Genomic DNA, 17,678 nt, shown 5'->3' with positions numbered 1-17,678 from the left:
GCACAGTCCAGCGATCACGCCTCAGCTCTGTAGTACATCCTAAGTCTTCCTGTGTGTGTAGTAGGAGGGGATCGCTGGGTCATCTCTTGCTAGTCAAGGACAGGGTGAGAAGTGAGGGAAAGGAGGAGGAACAAGACTCCTCACTCATGTCCTTGCTCTCTCCATTTTTTGTGTTTACTCTCTGGTTCTGAAGAAAGCAGTCCTATATCCTGGCTCACCCCTCTACTACGGCTGACTGTAGCAAACTAGACACTACCTACTCACTCTAAATGCCTGGTTAAAACCACTGCCCACTGTATCCACACACAGTCAATGATGCTACCTAAGAAGAGGGGCCAAGTCCGTAGGAAGTTGCCAAACTTCACACCTGCCTGTAAACACGTATATACTTTTCAACTTAACACACTCAAATAGGGTGGATATTCTAGATGACTATTAGTGTGTATATGGGAAGGAATGAAAATAACTTTGGTAAATAGGGATGCTACATCCCTTCTGTAACCAACGCCCCTCACACATTTTCATAATAGCGGCAGCTGTTACTAGGGCAACCTGTCCAGGAAATTGACCCACACTTTTCCTCCAGAAGCAGGAAGCCAGAGCAATGTTTCTGCCTTGGAAAAAACTTGAAGGCCTCTTCTCCCCACCCCCACCCCATATCCGCTCCAGCATCCCTCAACCCAATTCCTTAGCTCCCTTCCCCACCCCACACACATACCTCCTCTAACTCATCCTTGGCATCCAAACTGGTTGAAAGTAGCAGCCTCCCCCCTCCTGGGGCTCCTGCTCCCGCTCCTCCTCCTCCACCTCCCGCTGCTCCTGATGCAGCAGCTGCTACGGTCCCCTTTCCCTTCTGTAACTCCATGGCTGCAGCCAGGAGACCGGAAGAGGTCAAGGGAGTGGACGAGTGTTAAGTCCTAGAAATGGAGAACTCTGGCTTGCCAAGGACAAGGAGCAAGAGGAACAAGTGGGAAGGAGGCCACAGGCCCGGCTTTCCGCACTCTTGCCTCCTGTCCTGCGGAGGGGGAAGGCGCGGGTTCTCTAGATGCTCCCTCTGGAGTGGCCGTGCTGGGGCAAAGCCTTAGCGCAGAAGCACGGTAGACTTAAGAGTCTGTAACCTGCAGGAGGTGGGCAAGGCTGCCACCCTTGCAGAAGTGGACCGGGAACCCTCTGGCTTCTTATCCTGAAAGGAGGGGAAACACTAAGTTTCTGCCTCTCGAGGTGTGGAAAGGAGTCCTGGCCCTGAAGTGGGGGTGGGAAACCTTCCCGGCGGGGTTGGGAAACGCGGTTCCTTGGGATCCGGCCCCTAGCGGGTGCGGATGCGGCAGGAGCGCTATGGAAGGACCAGCTTTTCCCCACACCACACAGAGGCGGCCATGGTGGAAGGGCGGGGGAGGCTGAGAGCGCCCGAGCGGGCAGAGTCGTCGCCGGCGCCGGAAGTGAGCAGTCGCGGTCCCGGGCGTCCGCCAATCGCGGCTTCCGCGGTGGCGCCAGGTCTCTAAGGAGTAAGCCGCCGCCGACAGACTGGCCTTTTCCCGGGCTGCCAATTGTAGGGAGAAGAACTGAGACTGGTCTGATGGGCAACAAGTGTGCCCTATCGCATCCTTCCTCCGCATCAGGAGGCGGGACGGGAGGTACGGAGTAGGTGCGAGCGCTGGGCGATCCGGAAAAAGCCGGGCTGCGCCTGCGCGCTCTAGCGCGCATGCGCGACGTCTCCCCGCGCCCCACTCCCTACAGGTGTTCGGACGTTGTCCTTGGGCAGTCTCGGAGACGGCTCCCCTGAAAGTTTCTGCGGGGGCAGGAGCGGCGGAGCCCCAACACTTAGCAAACGCCCTCAGGGTCTGAAGCTACTTCCTGAACTGCGAGTGCAACACGCAGCCAAGTGTGCAATTATCAGTAAGACTTTTTGAAAATAACAACAAAAAAAGTGCGTTGATCCACTAGTGCGAACCAATAATTAGCAGCGCCAGCACTAACTTTACACAGTTTACCAAATGATGGGCTCTTTTCATCCTTTGAGACCCTGCGACTGGCAAATATCACTTCAGTCTATCGGTAGTTACACATACAACCCATTGAGAATGTTATAGTTATGATCATAGGGTTTGACTGTATGTGAGTCCATTTCTTCGTTCTTTCACTGTGCGTCTCCATGGAACCTTTCACTTTTAGGCATATGAACCGATTGCTGTATAAAGCTCCAAACCGGGCGTGGTACATGCCTGTAATCCCAACCCTTGGGAGGTTGGGCCGTCCAGTTCATACTTCCCTCTGTTTCCCCACCTTTAGGGTTCTCCTTTTCCGGACTGGCTGATCTCCAAATACACTTCCGGCACTTACTCCTCAATTCTCCTGAGTATGTTTTGGATTCTTTCTAGGTGTATGGGACTGTTTTATCCTCTGAAATACAAACAAGTCATTACAATAGATTTATGTCCTTGGGACACATGTATTAAATGAAAAGAAAAAAAAAAGATGTACAACGCTTCATATTAAGCCTCCATTTGTTTGAAGTGTTCTAGGTTTGTTTTTCCACACCAAAGATAGATCCCAGGAATTCAAACTTGGTAAATACCCTGCAGTGAGCTTCCCCACCCTTTTTAATCTTTCAAAAATTCATTTATCGACTTTCTGCTACACTTGTTCCTTGCGACATAGACAAAGATGACCTTGAATTCCTGGTCCTCCCCGGTCTTAAGACTGCAGCTGTGCAACACCACAGCTGACTGCCTTGTAGCTTCTTCAGTTTCTTTTGTTTTGTTTTTTTATTATTGTTGTTTGTTTGTTTTTTGAGACAGGGTTTCTCTGTAGATTTGGAGCCTGTCCTCTTGTAGCCCAGGTTGGCCTCAAACTCAGAGATTCGCCTGCCTCTGCCTTCTGAGTACTGGGATTAAAGGCGTGCGCCACCACCGCCCAGTTTACTTTTTTACTTTTTTTTTTTAAAGATTTATTTATTTATTTATTATGTATACAACATTCTGCCTTCATGTATGCCCACACACCAGAGGAGGACGCCAGATCTCATTACAGATGGTTGTGAGCCACCATGTGGTTGCTGGGAATTGAACTCAGGACCTCTGGAAGAGTGGACAGTGCTCTTAACCACTGAGCCATCTCTCCAGCCCCCAACTTTTTTACTTTTTTAAAAAAAGCTCTGGGAGCTGGAGAGATGGCTCAGCGGTTAAGAGCATCGCCTGCTCTTCCAAAGGTCCTGAGTTCAATTCCCAGCAACCACATGGTGGCTGACAACCATCTGTAATGAGGTCTGGTGGCCTCTTCTGGCCTGCAGGCATACATATAGACAGAATATTGTATACATAATAAATAAGTTTATTTTTAAAAAGCTCCGTACAGAATTTAGTGATGTAGCTGGAGTTGGGGGTGGGATGCTTGCCTTCCATCCTGCAAAGTCCTCAGCACCCTCAAATGAATAAAAACACCATGCAAATTTTTGTTTTTGTTTTTTTCCCCCGAGACAGGGTTTCTCTGTAGCTTTGGAGCCTGTCCTGGAACTAGATCTTGTAGACCAGGTTGGCCTCGAACTCACAGAAATCCACCTGCTTCTGCCTCCTGAGTGCTGGGGTTAAAGGCGTGCGCCACCACCACCCGGCTCACCATGCAAATTTTTTCAAGTGTGTGTTTTAAAAAAGAAAGAGAAAAAAACAAAAAACAACTGCCTGACTTGAAAAGATTTTTATAGGAATCCCCTTCACTGTGCTTGTGTCAGGAAATAAACTACAATGTAGTGATATTTCATTTTAATAAGTAAAGCTTGCAGCCGCACTAGTCAGCCATACAGGCCAGGCAGTGGTGACACACCTTTAATCCCAGCAGCCACACTGGTTAGCCATAGAGGCCGGGTGGTGATGGTGCAAGCCTTTAATCCCAGCACCAGCAAGGAATATAAGGCAGGATGAGAGGGGAACCTCGTTCTCTTTGTGAGAGCTCTCTAGTGGTTGGCTGCTTTGCTTCTCTGATCTTCAGGTTGAACCCCAGTATTTGTCTCCAGGTTTTCATTATTCGTGCTTCAATACAATTCATATATATATATATATATATATATATGTATATATATGTATATATATATATATTAATTCAAACTGACATTGCCAAAGGCTTGCTGCACGCAGGGACACTTTTAATTCATCTACACCTGAGTAAACACTCTCTTCTTTACAGATAATGGAACTGAGAAACAAGCAAGCTCAGTGCAACTCATTCCTGTATTCCTAGGACTTTAGAGGCTGAGGCAGGATTGCTGAAAATTCAAGGCCAGACTGGATTATACTGTGAGCTCTAGACTATCTTGAGCTAGGAAACAAAGCCCCAGACCTTAGCACAACTGACTCCATTCTGGAAGTGTCATTCAGGCTGTAAAATTAGCATGTAGACAGAACCACCAGCCAAAATGAAAACAAAGACCTAATCCATCGAAGTCCTTATAAATGTGGGAAAGTCTCTAGATGTGGTGACCTTTTTCGCTTCTGTATATAACCTGACTCTGGCTAACTGTTCTTGTTAACTAAAGTATGTCAACCCAGGTCATGGCTTTTGTGCTTACGAGCTCACCCTGGGATCCTGAAACACCTAGTGTAGTTGGGCCGGCTAATAAAGACTTTCTATTGGCTCAAATCTATGTCAGAACATTATTTTCTGGTGAATACCCCACAAGACCCCGTCTCATAAAAAAGTAAAAATTAAAGGGGTGGTGCTGGAGAGATGGCTCAGTGAAAAAAATTGCTTGTCCTGGAAATACGAAAACTGGACTTTGGATCTCCAGAGCCCATGTAAAAGCCAAGTAGGAGTGATGGCCATCTATAATCGGAGCACACAGAAGGCAGAGGCTGGTGGAGCTCTGTGAGTTCATAGTTCTTTAATTTATATGTGTGTGTGTGTGTGTGTGTGTGTGCGTATTTATGAATGCCTGAGCATATGTTTGTTCATATGTGTGGAGGTCATTCAGCCTTTGGTGGTATTCCTTAGGGACAGCCCTGTGTTTTTATCTTTGTTTAGTGTTTTATTTGCGTTTTCGTTTTGTTGTGACCTAAGGTGTTGTGATCCAGCCCCCTTCACTCCCGTGACTGACAGCGGAACTTCCTTGGGATCTGTAATTGACAAGGATGTTTGTGTTCTTTCTGGCCGGGGGTTTTCCACAGAAGCAGTAGAGGTATAAAAGGTTTTAGATCAGGGCAAAATAAAGGTTGCTGTTCTTCCACCTGAAAAGAAGACTTCGTGTATCAATCCCACGTTCATAGCTCAGGATGACCTGCCACAAGCCATGTAGTTGTGACTGGCTTTGAACTTAAGATCCTCCTGCTTCAGCATCCTATTTGGGTTGGCAATAAGAGGTTAATTTTGAGGAAGTCTTTTTTTTTTTTTTTGGTTTTTCAAGACAGGGTTTCTCTGTGGTTTTGGAGTTGAGGAAGTCTTGTTCCTTCATTTTTTTAATATTTATTTATTTATTATGTATACAATATTCTGTCTGTGTGTATGTCTGCAGGCCAGAAGAGGGCACCAGACCTCATTACAGATGGTTGTGAGCCACCATGTGGTTGCTGGGAATTGAACTCAGGACCTTTGGAAGAGCAGGCAATGCTCTTAACCACTGAGCCATCTCTCCAGCCCCTTGTTTCTTCATTTTTAAGAGCATGGTTTCATTGACCAATGAAACGAGCAAAAATAAAAAAGTCCAAAAGGAGACATAAAAATGAATGATAGCTTGGAAGAAATGTTCGATCAGACAGCACATGAAGAGTATGAATCCTGTTTGGCAGATAATTTTCCCCAGGTACCAGATGAGGAGCAAGTGTCTGCTGCCACAAAGAAACCAAACATACCTGGCGATAAACAAGATGGAGTCAAACAGGAAGCATTTGTGGAGCCATATTTTAAAGATAAAAAAAAGAGAAAGTAGCATACAGAATTTTCCTCATATTGAGGTTGTTCTTATTTTTTGGCTTTCTTGTCTGTGGGGTTAAAGGGTAAACCCCGCATTTAAAGTGGGTGCACTTTAATGGGGGAGGGGTAACGGCGGGTAGGTACAGGTGTGCAGAGACAACAGGAGAGGGGAGGGAAGGAGGGAAATCATGGCGACCCTCGCCTTTTAACAAGGAATGCAAAGGCTTCTGGGAATGTGTCCGTAGTCCAGGTGGAACTCTGGGAGCTGTAGTTCCGCAAAGGAACAACAGAGGTAGTTCAGAAAAAAGAAGAGAGAAGGAAATCGCTTGGGCAAACATGTAGAGCACGAAATTTACTATACAGATACGCCAGCAGAAGGAAGAGAAAAGAAGTTGGCTTCCTGCTCCCGACACCAATTCCACCCCGCACACCAGAGAATTTCTGGGAAGTTAGTTTTCGTTCTACTCAGACATTTCTGGAAATAGGTTACATCAAGGAAGATCTTGATCTTTGCCCTTGTCCCAAAAGACGGCAGCCTTACAATGCAGTGTTTTCTCCAAAGGGCAAGGAACAGAGGACCTGGAAGTTTGAGTCAAGGCAGAGCAGATGACTTTTTTTTTTTTAGTTATTTATAGTTAAAGTTGTAATAAACATTGATCTTTTATTTTAAAAAAAATTGAGGAACTCGAAGGCCTTTTTAGTTGAAAATGCCGGCTGTTCACTAGGGCCTGCAGCTCACTAGGGCCTTCCCCTGTGCAGTGGGACTGGAGGATTGCTAAGTCTTCCACACTGTGCTTGTTCACTTTGCTGCCTCAACTACTCAGTTCTTCACATAGATAAGTTCATCATTTAGAAATGCTATATCCAAAACAAAATGCGGGGTTACCCGTCCTTGACTAGCATCCTAGTCACTACTTCAAGACTAGAGGTCTCTCCAAAGGAAGGAAAAATACTACCCCATAAATATGTGAGATAATTATATGTCAAATAGAAATAAAAAGGTAAGCTAGGTGGTGGTGGCTCACAGCTTTAATCCCAGCACTCAGGAGGCAGAAGCAGGCAGATCTTTTAAAAGAAGAGGGGTCAGTGAGATGGCAAGGTAGGCATAGGTGCTGGCTCTCAAACCTGATGACCTGAGCTGGATCCAAAGGAGGAAGGAGAGAACCAAGCCCATAAAGTTGACCTCTCACATCCACACATGTACTATGGCACGTACACATGCACACACATACACACAACAACAATAATAAGATGTAAAACCCAGCAAATTATGCATACCTATTTATCCACACTTGGGAGGCAGACTCACAGGATCAGGAATTCATGGACATCCTTAGCTACATGAGAGTTCCAAGCCAGCCTGGACTACAAGAGACCCTGTCTCAAAAACAAAAACAACTTTATTTAAGTCTTCTTTTCATTTCTTTGCAATGCTGGAGTTCAAAGCCTAGAGCCTGGAGCCTGGAGCCTGGAGCCTGTCAAGTTGGGAGCATAGACCCCAGCCCTTCGCATCTATCCCAGCCCCCAGGCCTGGTCTAGACTCCAAATCCCAGCAGGCCAGGTCCTGACCCCTCCCTGGGGATGGGGTTAGGGCCACTCCCCAGGGTATTTAAATGAGCTCCCAAAAGCGGAACACGTGGTCCCTTTTCCTTCCTCCCCGTAGTCTGGTTTCCACGGCTTCCCGGTTCTCCCTCGGAGCCACTGGAGAGCACGGAACTCCCATTAAACCTGGATATTTTTTAATTTGGCTTGTTTTGATTTGGCTTGATTGGGAATTTTGCGTCGGCAGGGAGCTCGCTTTAGGAAATATTCCTAACACAGCATACTAAGCAAGGTCTCTCCTATTAAGCCTCTCTCTCTCTCTCTCTCTCTCTCTCTCTCTCTCTCCTTCAGTGTGTGTGTGTGTGTGTGTGTTTAATTGTAATTACTGATTTTTTTTTTGAGGTTGGATTTCAGTTGGGTGTGGTGGCACATGCCTTTATTTACAGTACTTGGGAATCAGAGGCAGGTGAATTTCTGTAAGTTCAAGGGCATCCTGATCTACAGATCCAGGTCAGCCAGGATTGTTTCACAGAGAAACCCTGTCTTGAAAAAGCCAAATTTAAAAAGAGAGAGAGAGAGAGAGAGAGAGAGAGAGAGAGAGAGAGTTGTGTAATGGTTTCCTCCAAGACCGAAACATTCCGTACTCTTAAGTCTTCAAGTCACAATAAGCATTTTCCCTTATTATGTGTATGAATACTTTGCCTGCATGTATGTCCACATATGTATGTGTGCCTCATCTGTGCATTCTCTACCCACAGAGACCAGAAGAGGAGCTCAGTTCTCTGGGACTGGATTTTCAGATGGTTGTGAGCTACATGTGGTGTGCTGGGAATAGAACCCGGGTCCTTTGGGAGAGCAGTCAGTGCTCCCAACCACGAGCTAAACCAAGTCTCCACCCCAAGTCTTTTCTCTATGCCGAGCCTCAGGCATTTCAATATAAAGAAAAATAGACAATTAGACAAGTTAGGTACACATTTACTTAGTGGCCAAGTGTGAGTGATTGTATGGAGATGTTTCTATTTACTGTTCTACTCTCACATAGGAAGTTTAAAGGACGGCCTGGAGAGATGGTTCAATGGTTAAGACCAGTGGCTGGTGTTCCAGAGGACCCAGGTTCAATGCCCAGCACTCATTTCCAGGGGATCTGATACCCTGGCACAGACATACACGAAGGCAAAAACACTAATGCATATAAAATAAAAATAAATCTTAAAAAAAAAAAGTTTCCCCGGGAATATTCTACTCCTGAGGAAGAAGACAGGCACGGGGGTAGTTCCCGACCAAAAGCTGCCACTCTCAGCAGAACGCATGGTGAGCAGAGAACAAAACGGGCTGGAAGTATGGGTAGAAGCTGGGATACAGACGCTCTTCCTCAGTGATGACTGCTGGGACATGGAGTCATTACACACTTGTTTCTTTTGGGGGGGTATCAACTTTATTTAATTGATATTGGGAAGATATAAGGGTAAGGGGGTTATGAGAGGACAGAAGCGGGGGGGGGGGGGGGGAGGCAGAGCCTGCCTCTTCAGAAGAAAGGGACACAGAGAGAGAGAGAGCACTTTTTTTTTTTTTTTTAAAGATACATAAGCCTTGCTCTGTAGCCTGTGCTGGTCTTCAAGATCTCTCTTCTTCAGCCTCCTAAGTGTGGCCATTGTAGGCTTATTCCACCATACCTGGGATTTTCCATCTCATTTATTATTTTTTATTTTTATTTTTGTATATTTTGTTGCTCCATAGTTTGGTGTTTGTAGACCTACCTGGACTATGGAGTTAGTTAAGTTAGTTTAAGGCCAAGTTAGGCACATTAGTGAGGTCCTGTCTCAATATAAAAGTACAATAAGGGACGCTGCATGGAGCTGAGCGGCAGAGTTGTTGCCTAGCCTGCGGTAAGTTCCCAGTAGTCCCTTCCAAACAAGTTAACTTCATTTAACTCTGCTGTGATACTGCAGGAATTCTTTTCCCTCTTAGAACGAGATAATTACAAAATACTTGTCAGGATATTCAACTAGCAAAGCTGGAATTACATTATAAACCTATTGTGGGCTGGGCTGGCTCTAAATTCAATACCCAGTACTGACAAACGGAAAGACAATAAACCCCTCATTTTCTTTTTTTTTTTTTCTTTTTTGTTTGGTTTTGGTTTGGTTTTTGAGACGTGGTTTCTCTGACTGTCCTGGAACTCTGCTCTGTAGACCAGGCTGACCAAGAATGCATAGAGATTGCCTGCCCTCCCCCACACCACTGGTATTAAAGGCAGACGACACCAACCACACCAGGTTTATGACTTCTCTTCTGTAAACAGAAACATTCTTTCCAAAGAAACTTTAAAGGACTTCAGTATCTCCTTAATTCAGGAAGAAGATTCTAGTCACAGCTGTTTAAAAATAGTGTAATCTGGGCTAGCGATGTGGCTCAGTTGGTAGCACGCACAGAGAAATCCCAGCACAGAAATAATAATCAGACATAACGGCATGGTGTTGCACACACACACACACACACACACACACACACACACACGCACGCACGCACACACACACACACACACACATACACACACACACGCACACACACACACACACACACACGCACGCATGCACGCACGCACGCACGCACACACACACACACACACACACACGCACACACGCGTGCAGGCGTGCGAGGTAGAGGTGTGAGGACCAGAAGTTCAAGGCCATCCTCAGCTACAAAGGTGCAAACCAGCTTGGGCCTGAGTCTTTGTCGTGAAGAGCAAACTAGGTGCAGTGTGCACTCTAACCCTGGCCCTGGGTCTACAGAGTGAGTTCCAGGACAGCCAGGATTACATAGAGAAACCCTGTCTTGAAACTGAAAAAAAAAGGGGGGGAGGAGTTTAGGTTTTAGAGGGTGGTTTTAGTCAATGGGAGACTAGAGGGATGGTTCAGGAAAAGGAACTGTCACAGGCAAAAGGGCCTGCAAAAGCCAGATTTTACGAGGTGGAGTCTGGGGAACTGCTGATAGGATAGCAGGAGGTTGTGGCCGAGCTGTTCCGAGCGTCTGAGAAGTGCATAGTGTTCAGTTTCCACTTCCTGGAAGGGGCTGGGTCCCACGTGGGTAATTCATCTTGGTGTCTTAGGTGACTTCATTTTGGGGCCATAATTCTGGGCCTCCCCAACAAGTATAATGTTATCAGATATTATAATGCATACCACAAACTATAATGGTCCTTAAAAAGATAAAAACACAAACTGGGTGATGGTGGCGCACACCTTTAATCCCAGCACTTGGGAGGCAGAGGCAGGCGGATCTCTGTGAGTTCAAGGCCAGCCTGGTCTACAGAGCTAGTTCCAGGACAGGCTCCAAAGCCACAGAGAAACCCTATCTCGAAAAACCAAAAAAAAAAAAAAAAAAAAAAGGCAAGCAAGCAAACAGCAAGCAATGGAAGCACTGTAACAGTAAACATGTGCACATTACCTCTAAGCCCGCGACCTGATTGCCTGGAAATTAATACATATTGCCTGTCTTGGTCTTTGTTCTGCTGCCTTGAAGAGGCAACATAGCCATGGCGACTTTTATAAAAGGAATCACTGACTGGGGGCTTGCTTATAGTTTTAGAGGTTTAGTCTGTTATTGTGGCAGAAGGTAGACACTGGGGCAATAGCTGAGAACATCCTGAGCCATTGGCAGAAAGGCAGAGACTGAGCCTGGTGTGGGCTTTTGAAATCTTAAAGCCTGCTCCTCCCTGCCCCCCAGTGTTACTCCCCTCCAACAAGGCCACACCTCCTAGTCCTTAGACTACGTTCAAACAGTGCCATTCTCTGGTGCTTAAGGAGCCAAATCTATGAGCCTATAGGGGCTGTTCTTATTCAGACCACTACACTGCCGCACCGTATGCATGTAGAGTGCTCTAAGTGACAATTTCTGAAGCACACTGGAAGAGAAGGATGGATGTATCCACACTGAAATAGCACTTTGGTTTAATGTTGCCTGCTGGGAATTGTTGGGCTGAGACAATACAAGCCGATCTGATCACAGGACTAAAACAACAGCCAACATAGACCATCAGCTGCCCACATCTGGAAGCCAAAGCAATGCCACTGGGCTGGCAGCATCAAGTCCAGGGTTTGCTACAGTTCCTGGGATACACGTAGGGCTAAAAGATGGCTCAGGAGTTAAGAGTGAATACTGGCCAGGCATGGTAGCACATGCCCCTAGTCCAAGCGCTCAGGAGGCAGAGGCAGGCCTCCTCTGTGAGTTAGAGACCAGGTTCATCTACATAGTGAGTTCCTGGTTAGCCAGAGCTTTGTACAGAGACCATGTCCCGTCTCACATAACAAAAGAAAGGCAAAGAGGGAATACTGTTCTTCCAGAGGGCTTGAATTCAATTCCCAGAACACAGAACCCATGTTAGGCATTCACAACCACCTGTAACTCCAACTCCAGGGGCTCTGACATCTTATTTTCCCTCTTCTGGCACTTGAACTCATGTGCAGATATCCACAATACACATAATTAAAAATAAATGTTAAGGTGGCACACACATTTAATCCCAGCTCTTTGGAGGCTGGGGCAGGTTGGACTTTGAGGCCAGCATCGTCTACAGATGAGTTCCAGTACAGCCAGGACTATGTAGAGCGACCCTGCCTCAAACAAAAACAAAAATAAATAAATACTAAATCTAGGCCAGGCAGTGGTGACACACACCTTTAATCTCAGCAGAGGCAGAGGCCATCATGGTCTATAGAGTGAGTTCTAAGACAAGGACTACACAGAGAAATTCTGTCTTGAAAAACCAATAATAACAGCTTTTCTTGGTTATAATGGAGGGTAAATTAGTTATAAAACTTTGGACTCAGGCTGGAGAGATGGCTCAGAGGTTAAGAGCTCTGGCTACTCTTCCAGAGGTCCTGAGTTCAATTCCCAGCAACTACATGGTGGCTCACAACCATCTACAGAGGGATTTAATGCCCTCTTCTATGATAAAGGTGTACATGCAGATAGATAGCAAATAAATAAAAACAAAAACTTTGGACCCACCAAAATAGAATAGATAATTGAGTGTTTTCTTGGTTTTTATCAAATACAAAAAGACTAGATATTATAATTGTAATTCTTGCTTGATGACTGTTTTGTTGGATTATCATCTTACTTTGTTAAAGTTAAAACCTTGCTTTTTAATTAGTTAATTAAACAAAAAAAGGGAAAATGTTGTGGAATAATTCTTCTGTACCTTTGAATGTGTTTTACTCTCATTGGTTAATAAATAAACAAACAAACAAGCTTATTTGGCCTATAGCAAGGCAGAATAAGGCTAGGCAGGAAAGCCAAACTGAAAATACAGAGAAGAAGAAGGCAGATTCAGAGAGAGATGCAAACCAGTTGCCAGAGGAACAAAACATACCAGAGAACAAGTATAGCCACAAGCCATGTGGCAAAATATAGATTAATAAAAATGAGTTAATTTAAGTTCTAAGAGCCAGTTAGCAATAAGCCTGAGCTGATCATTTTGAAATTTTTATTTGAAATTTTGCAATTTTTATTTGGGTTCAGGTAGTCAAAACAAAAGAAAAACTCTGCCTCTGTTTACACACTTACAGAATCTTCGCAAATTTTCTTAAAGGACCATCAATCTGTGTGTCTGTCTTGCTCACTGGAGCCAGTGTGTGTGGGATGGAAGTAGGTGAGCAGTGATTTCTTTTCCCTAATAGTGGGTTGGAGCTCCTTCCTGCCACCCCTTCCCCCTTTTCCTGGTGGAGCCAGGCACTGGATAAAATGAAAGGGATGTGCAGAAGGAACTAAGCCTCTTACTGTGAAGTCTAGATAGCCTTTTGTGGTTACTGAAAGAAAACAGCACCGTAGCTGAGAAAGCCAAACCTTCTGAAGCTACAATGTGCCTTCTTCTAAAGAAATATCAAACAAGGATGCTAAAATCAGAAGCTATGCTTCCTCAGGGCCAGAATGTTTGTAAGGTGAGCTTTGCTGGGTTAGCGCTGCTCCCTACCCTAAACCTAAGCCACATCTTGTGAACCCATGTCTTAGTGTTCCTTTACTGTAAAGAGACTCCAGGACCAAGGTAACTCTTTTTTATTTATTTATTTTTTTTAATGTGCATTGGTATTTTTGCCTCATGTATGCCTGGGGAAAGCATTGGGTCCCTTGGAACTGGAGTTACAGATGGCTGTGAGTCACTGTGATATGGGTGCTGGGAATTGAACGTGGATCCTCTGGAAGAGCAGTCAGTGCTCTTAACCACTGAGCCAACTCTCTAGCCCCCAAGAAACTCTTTAAAAAAAAAAAAGATTTATTTATTTTGTTTTGTTCACAGTGTTCTGTCTGCATGTGTGCCTGCAAGCCAGAAGAGGGCACCAGATCTCATTACAGATGGTTGTGAGCCACTATGTGGTGCTGGGAATTGAACTCAGGACCTCTGAAAGAACAATCAAGTGCTCCTAACCTCTGAGCCATTTCTCCAGCCCCCCCCCCAAGAAACTCTTACAAAGGAAAAATTGGGCTGGCTTGTAGTTTCAGATGTTTAGTCCATTATCAACATGGCAGGAAGCTGGCAGACATGGTGCTGGAGAAGTAGCTGAGAGTTCTACATCTGGATCCAGCAGGAAGAGAAAGTCACTGGGGTTGGCTGGAGCATTTGAAATCTCAAAGCCCAAGCCAGGCTGTGGTGGCTCATGCCTTTAATCCCAGCCCTCAGGAGGCAGAGGCAGGCTGATCTTTGTAAATTTAAGGCCAGCCTGGTCTACAAGAGCTAGTTCCAGGACAGGCTCCAAAGCTACAGAGAAACCCTGTCTCAAATAAAAACAAAACAAAACAAAACAAAAGAAAAAAAAAAGAAAGAAATCTCAAAGCCCCCCCCCACTCACTTCCTCCACACCTACTCCAACAAGGCCACACCTCTAATCCTTCTCAAGTACTGCCACTTCCTGATGACTAAGCATTCAAACTTATGAGCCTATCACAAAAACAAACTGTTTTACAAAACAAAAGATTTCCCTAGTACTGTGCCAACTCCAGGCTCTCACGTATGCTCAGCACGCAGTCTATCACAGAGCCACGTCCTCAGGCCCGGAATTCTTTTGTGGGTCTTTGCGTGTGGTCTGTGTGTGAGTGCTTAGACATGAGTGTGGCATGCACTGGACCACAGAGGTTGGCTCCAGTGGCCTCCTCTACCACCCTCATTGTCTGGGGTCTCTTCGCTACACCCTGAGCTTGCAGACTGAGCTGGGTTGTGTGGCCAGTTACCACCCCTCTAACCCCCAGCAGTACAGCTACAGGCAGTGCTGCTGCTCCAGGCTTCTCCGGGTACTCAGCACCTGCTCAGCAAAGCTCTTTACTCACTGGGTCATCTCTCTAGAGCCCAGAAAACTAAGGGAAAAAAACTATAGGGCTGAGACTGTTATGGTTATGTTGCCCTTCCCTGTCACCTGTCAGTATGAACCCAGGTAAATACAGTACCCAGTCCCTGTAAGAGACAAGTTCCATCCCCTCCCACTCCCAGTCTCTGTCTCTCTCTCTCCCCTGAAGAGGCAGCTCTCTCTGTCCCATGTCCATCCTGTCCTAACCCCGTCCTCCCTCTCCATTCGCCCTTTCTCTCTCCCCGCCCCATACCCTCACATACCCCCCCTCCAATACCCACTAAATAAACGCTCCATACTCAAGCTCTCTCTGCATGACGTATTCTGTTTCCTGCCTGCGTTCCTCACCGGTCATGGGTACCTGCCAAATCTTTCAGAGACTGTGCCTCACTGGGTGGAATGCTTACTGAGTATGCATGAAACCTTGGTTCCGCCTTCCATGTGCTGTAAACTGGTGAGCTGGTGACCTGTAACCCCAACATTTGAGAGGGATTGAGACAGGGGAATCAGAAGTTAAAGATCACCCTGATTACATATTGACACTGAAGTAAGCTGAACTCTTACGCAAAGAAATAGCTTCTATATTTTTAACTTTTAAATTTAAATTTTAAGCTTTATCTAATTTTTAACCTGTGTTGTAAATACATCCTTTGAGCAATGTGTATATGTATGTATACACACACACACACACACACACACACACACACACACACACACACATATACTCATTATATATACATTCACATAGCCATTGATTTTTTTGGTTTTTGTGTGTGTGTGTGTTTGAGACAGGGTTTCACTGTTTAACTCTGGCTGTCCTAGAACTCTGTAGACCAGGCTGTCTTCAAACTCACAGCGATCCTCCTGCCTCTGCCTCCTGAGTCACCACTGCCTGACTACATAGCCATTGGAAAGACAGTCAATGGCAACCACACAGCCATGCTGGGGCCTTTGGATTGCATGTGGTCCTTTTCCTGTAACTTGAATAAACTCACTTTGCTTCCCCTTGGCTTATCTGGAAACTCTTTTCAGCCAAGCAGTTGAGGATCCAGCACTAGCTGAGTCGAGGTCCCCTCCCGGTTGGCGACAGTGCAGAGCTGAGTCCCCAGCAGCACCCAGCCTCACCCTCTCATGAACCCCCTCACCAGTTTTGTGCAGCACGAACTTGTCAGCATCCTAGTCCTTCCTTCCTTGCGTTCCAACCCAGAGAGATTAAATCTTCTTGAAAGGCATTTTTTAAAAAATGGTTAATTTAAAAAAGAAATATTTTATGGCTTCTGCAACTTAATTTAAAAATGGCTTCAAGGCTGCAAAATTGGTCTCTGCCATTAATTAGGTTCCATAGGTCTGTCCTCAAAGGTATAAATTATTTTGCAGCAAATAAATGTAGCACTATGATAAATTACCGGAGCGCTTTGACGTAGAGAAAACAGACGCTGGGGGGTGGGGGAGGATATTTGTCTGCTTATGTCAGCTCTGTTTTTTCCAGGTCCTGCCTGGCCTTGAGGAGCTGCGGGTCCACAGCTGGACCTCTGCTGGGCCTTCCTACCCGCAGTGGGGTGGCCTCCTTGGTCTGCCCTCTGCTTTCGGAGCTGTCACGTGGGCTGATAAGCTAATGTATGTGAAAGCCTTTGTCAGCTGTAAAGCATAGCTGAATGCCAATTGCTGGTGTTGTTATTACACAAATCTTACTCCAGGGAAACCCTGTTGCCCTCCTCCACCCCTCCTTCTAGCCCACTAGGCTGGACAGCCCAGGAAACGCCGAGGCTAGACAGCCCCTCCCACGTGGGCAGGAGCCACTGCTTGGGGGCGGGGCCGTCTTGCTCCCCCACTTTCCTCCCAGTAATGGCTTTCCCAGTTCTTCCTGGCTTCAGAGGCCTAACTCCGGAAGGAAATCTCCTCGGTTCCAGTGAAAGTTCTGGGGTTGCCGAAATCATCTACTCCTTTGGCATCTCCTCTGGGTCCCCTCCCAGCCCCCTCCTTCCCAGTGCCCGCTGGAGCCTGGCTGCCCCGGAAGGATCTGACCGGCCATTTCCTAGAATTGTCTTGCTGGAGCTCCTCAGTCATCCAGCTCCCCACCCCCACCTCGTCTCAGTCTCCCCCAACGCCAGTCTCTCTGGATGGCCCAGGCCCGGTGTATCATCTCATAGGCTCCCATAGTTACACCATAGCCTCTCTTTGGGGGACTGTCTACCGGTCCTGGAAAGAGGAACTGAGCATGGGAGTTAACATGGCGACCAAGGCCCACAGAAAGTTGAGAGTGCTGTGGTTGCCAGGACAACCATCCTTCCTTAAGCTTTTCGTCGGAAGCATGGCTGGTCAGTGTATGCACACGCTCTCAATAAATCTCATCAGCTCTCCAAAGCCACCTTTGGTATACAAAAGAACACCGACTGTCTGGTAGCCAGACCTTTAAGCCCCTGGTGTTCCACCGTACCACCGGGTTCCACTTGGCAGGGACTCCAGGAAGAGGCCTGGACAGGTCAGGGCAGAGGCCTGTCTGCATTTGATGGATGGTAATGAAGAAATGTCTGGCACTTTCCTTCCCTGTGGGGGAAGTGAAGTTACACCTCTCCCCCACATTCCTGGCCTGACCGCTTGAAGGGTGCTAGGTGGCTGGAGCTGGGAAAGGAGGATTCTGGGTCTAGCTCTGACCTGTTCTTTATTATTTTTGACAGACTGTCCTCCAAGTTGAGCGCCAAGGGTGACCTTCATCCCTCTGGAATGTTGGTGGCTTCAGAATTCAGTGTCAGAGCTGGAACCTGGGCCTCATGCATACTAGGCAAGCATCCTACCAGCTGCCGGGCATTTCCAGTCCTCCCGAGGGGGGTGGGTGACATCACATTTGTAGGGAAGAGGAGGTCACAACAGTGAAGGAGCTTGGTGGTGGAAGCAGAA

General features: G+C 46.4%; 2 protein-coding genes across 2 annotated transcripts in view; one reads left to right on the top strand and one right to left on the bottom strand.

The window, feature by feature from the left end:
- Positions 1-1,704, bottom strand: part of Ints3 (integrator complex subunit 3) — a 43,919-nt gene extending 42,215 nt beyond the window's left edge. Inside the window, exon 1 of the mRNA XM_075978296.1 lies at positions 719-1,704. Within this exon, the coding sequence (XP_075834411.1) occupies positions 719-865 (147 nt within the window). The 5' untranslated portion in view covers positions 866-1,704. The remainder of the gene's footprint in view (positions 1-718) is intronic.
- S100a14 (S100 calcium binding protein A14) overlaps positions 1-17,678 on the top strand; it is a 96,107-nt gene that overhangs the window by 4,294 nt on the left and 74,135 nt on the right. The gene's annotated exons all lie outside the window — the stretch shown is intronic.

The sequence above is a fragment of the Microtus pennsylvanicus genome, chromosome 7 (genome assembly GCF_037038515.1).
Source record: "Microtus pennsylvanicus isolate mMicPen1 chromosome 7, mMicPen1.hap1, whole genome shotgun sequence".
NCBI lineage: Eukaryota > Metazoa > Chordata > Mammalia > Rodentia > Cricetidae > Microtus > Microtus pennsylvanicus.
This window is presented reverse-complemented; position numbering and strand designations above follow the sequence as displayed.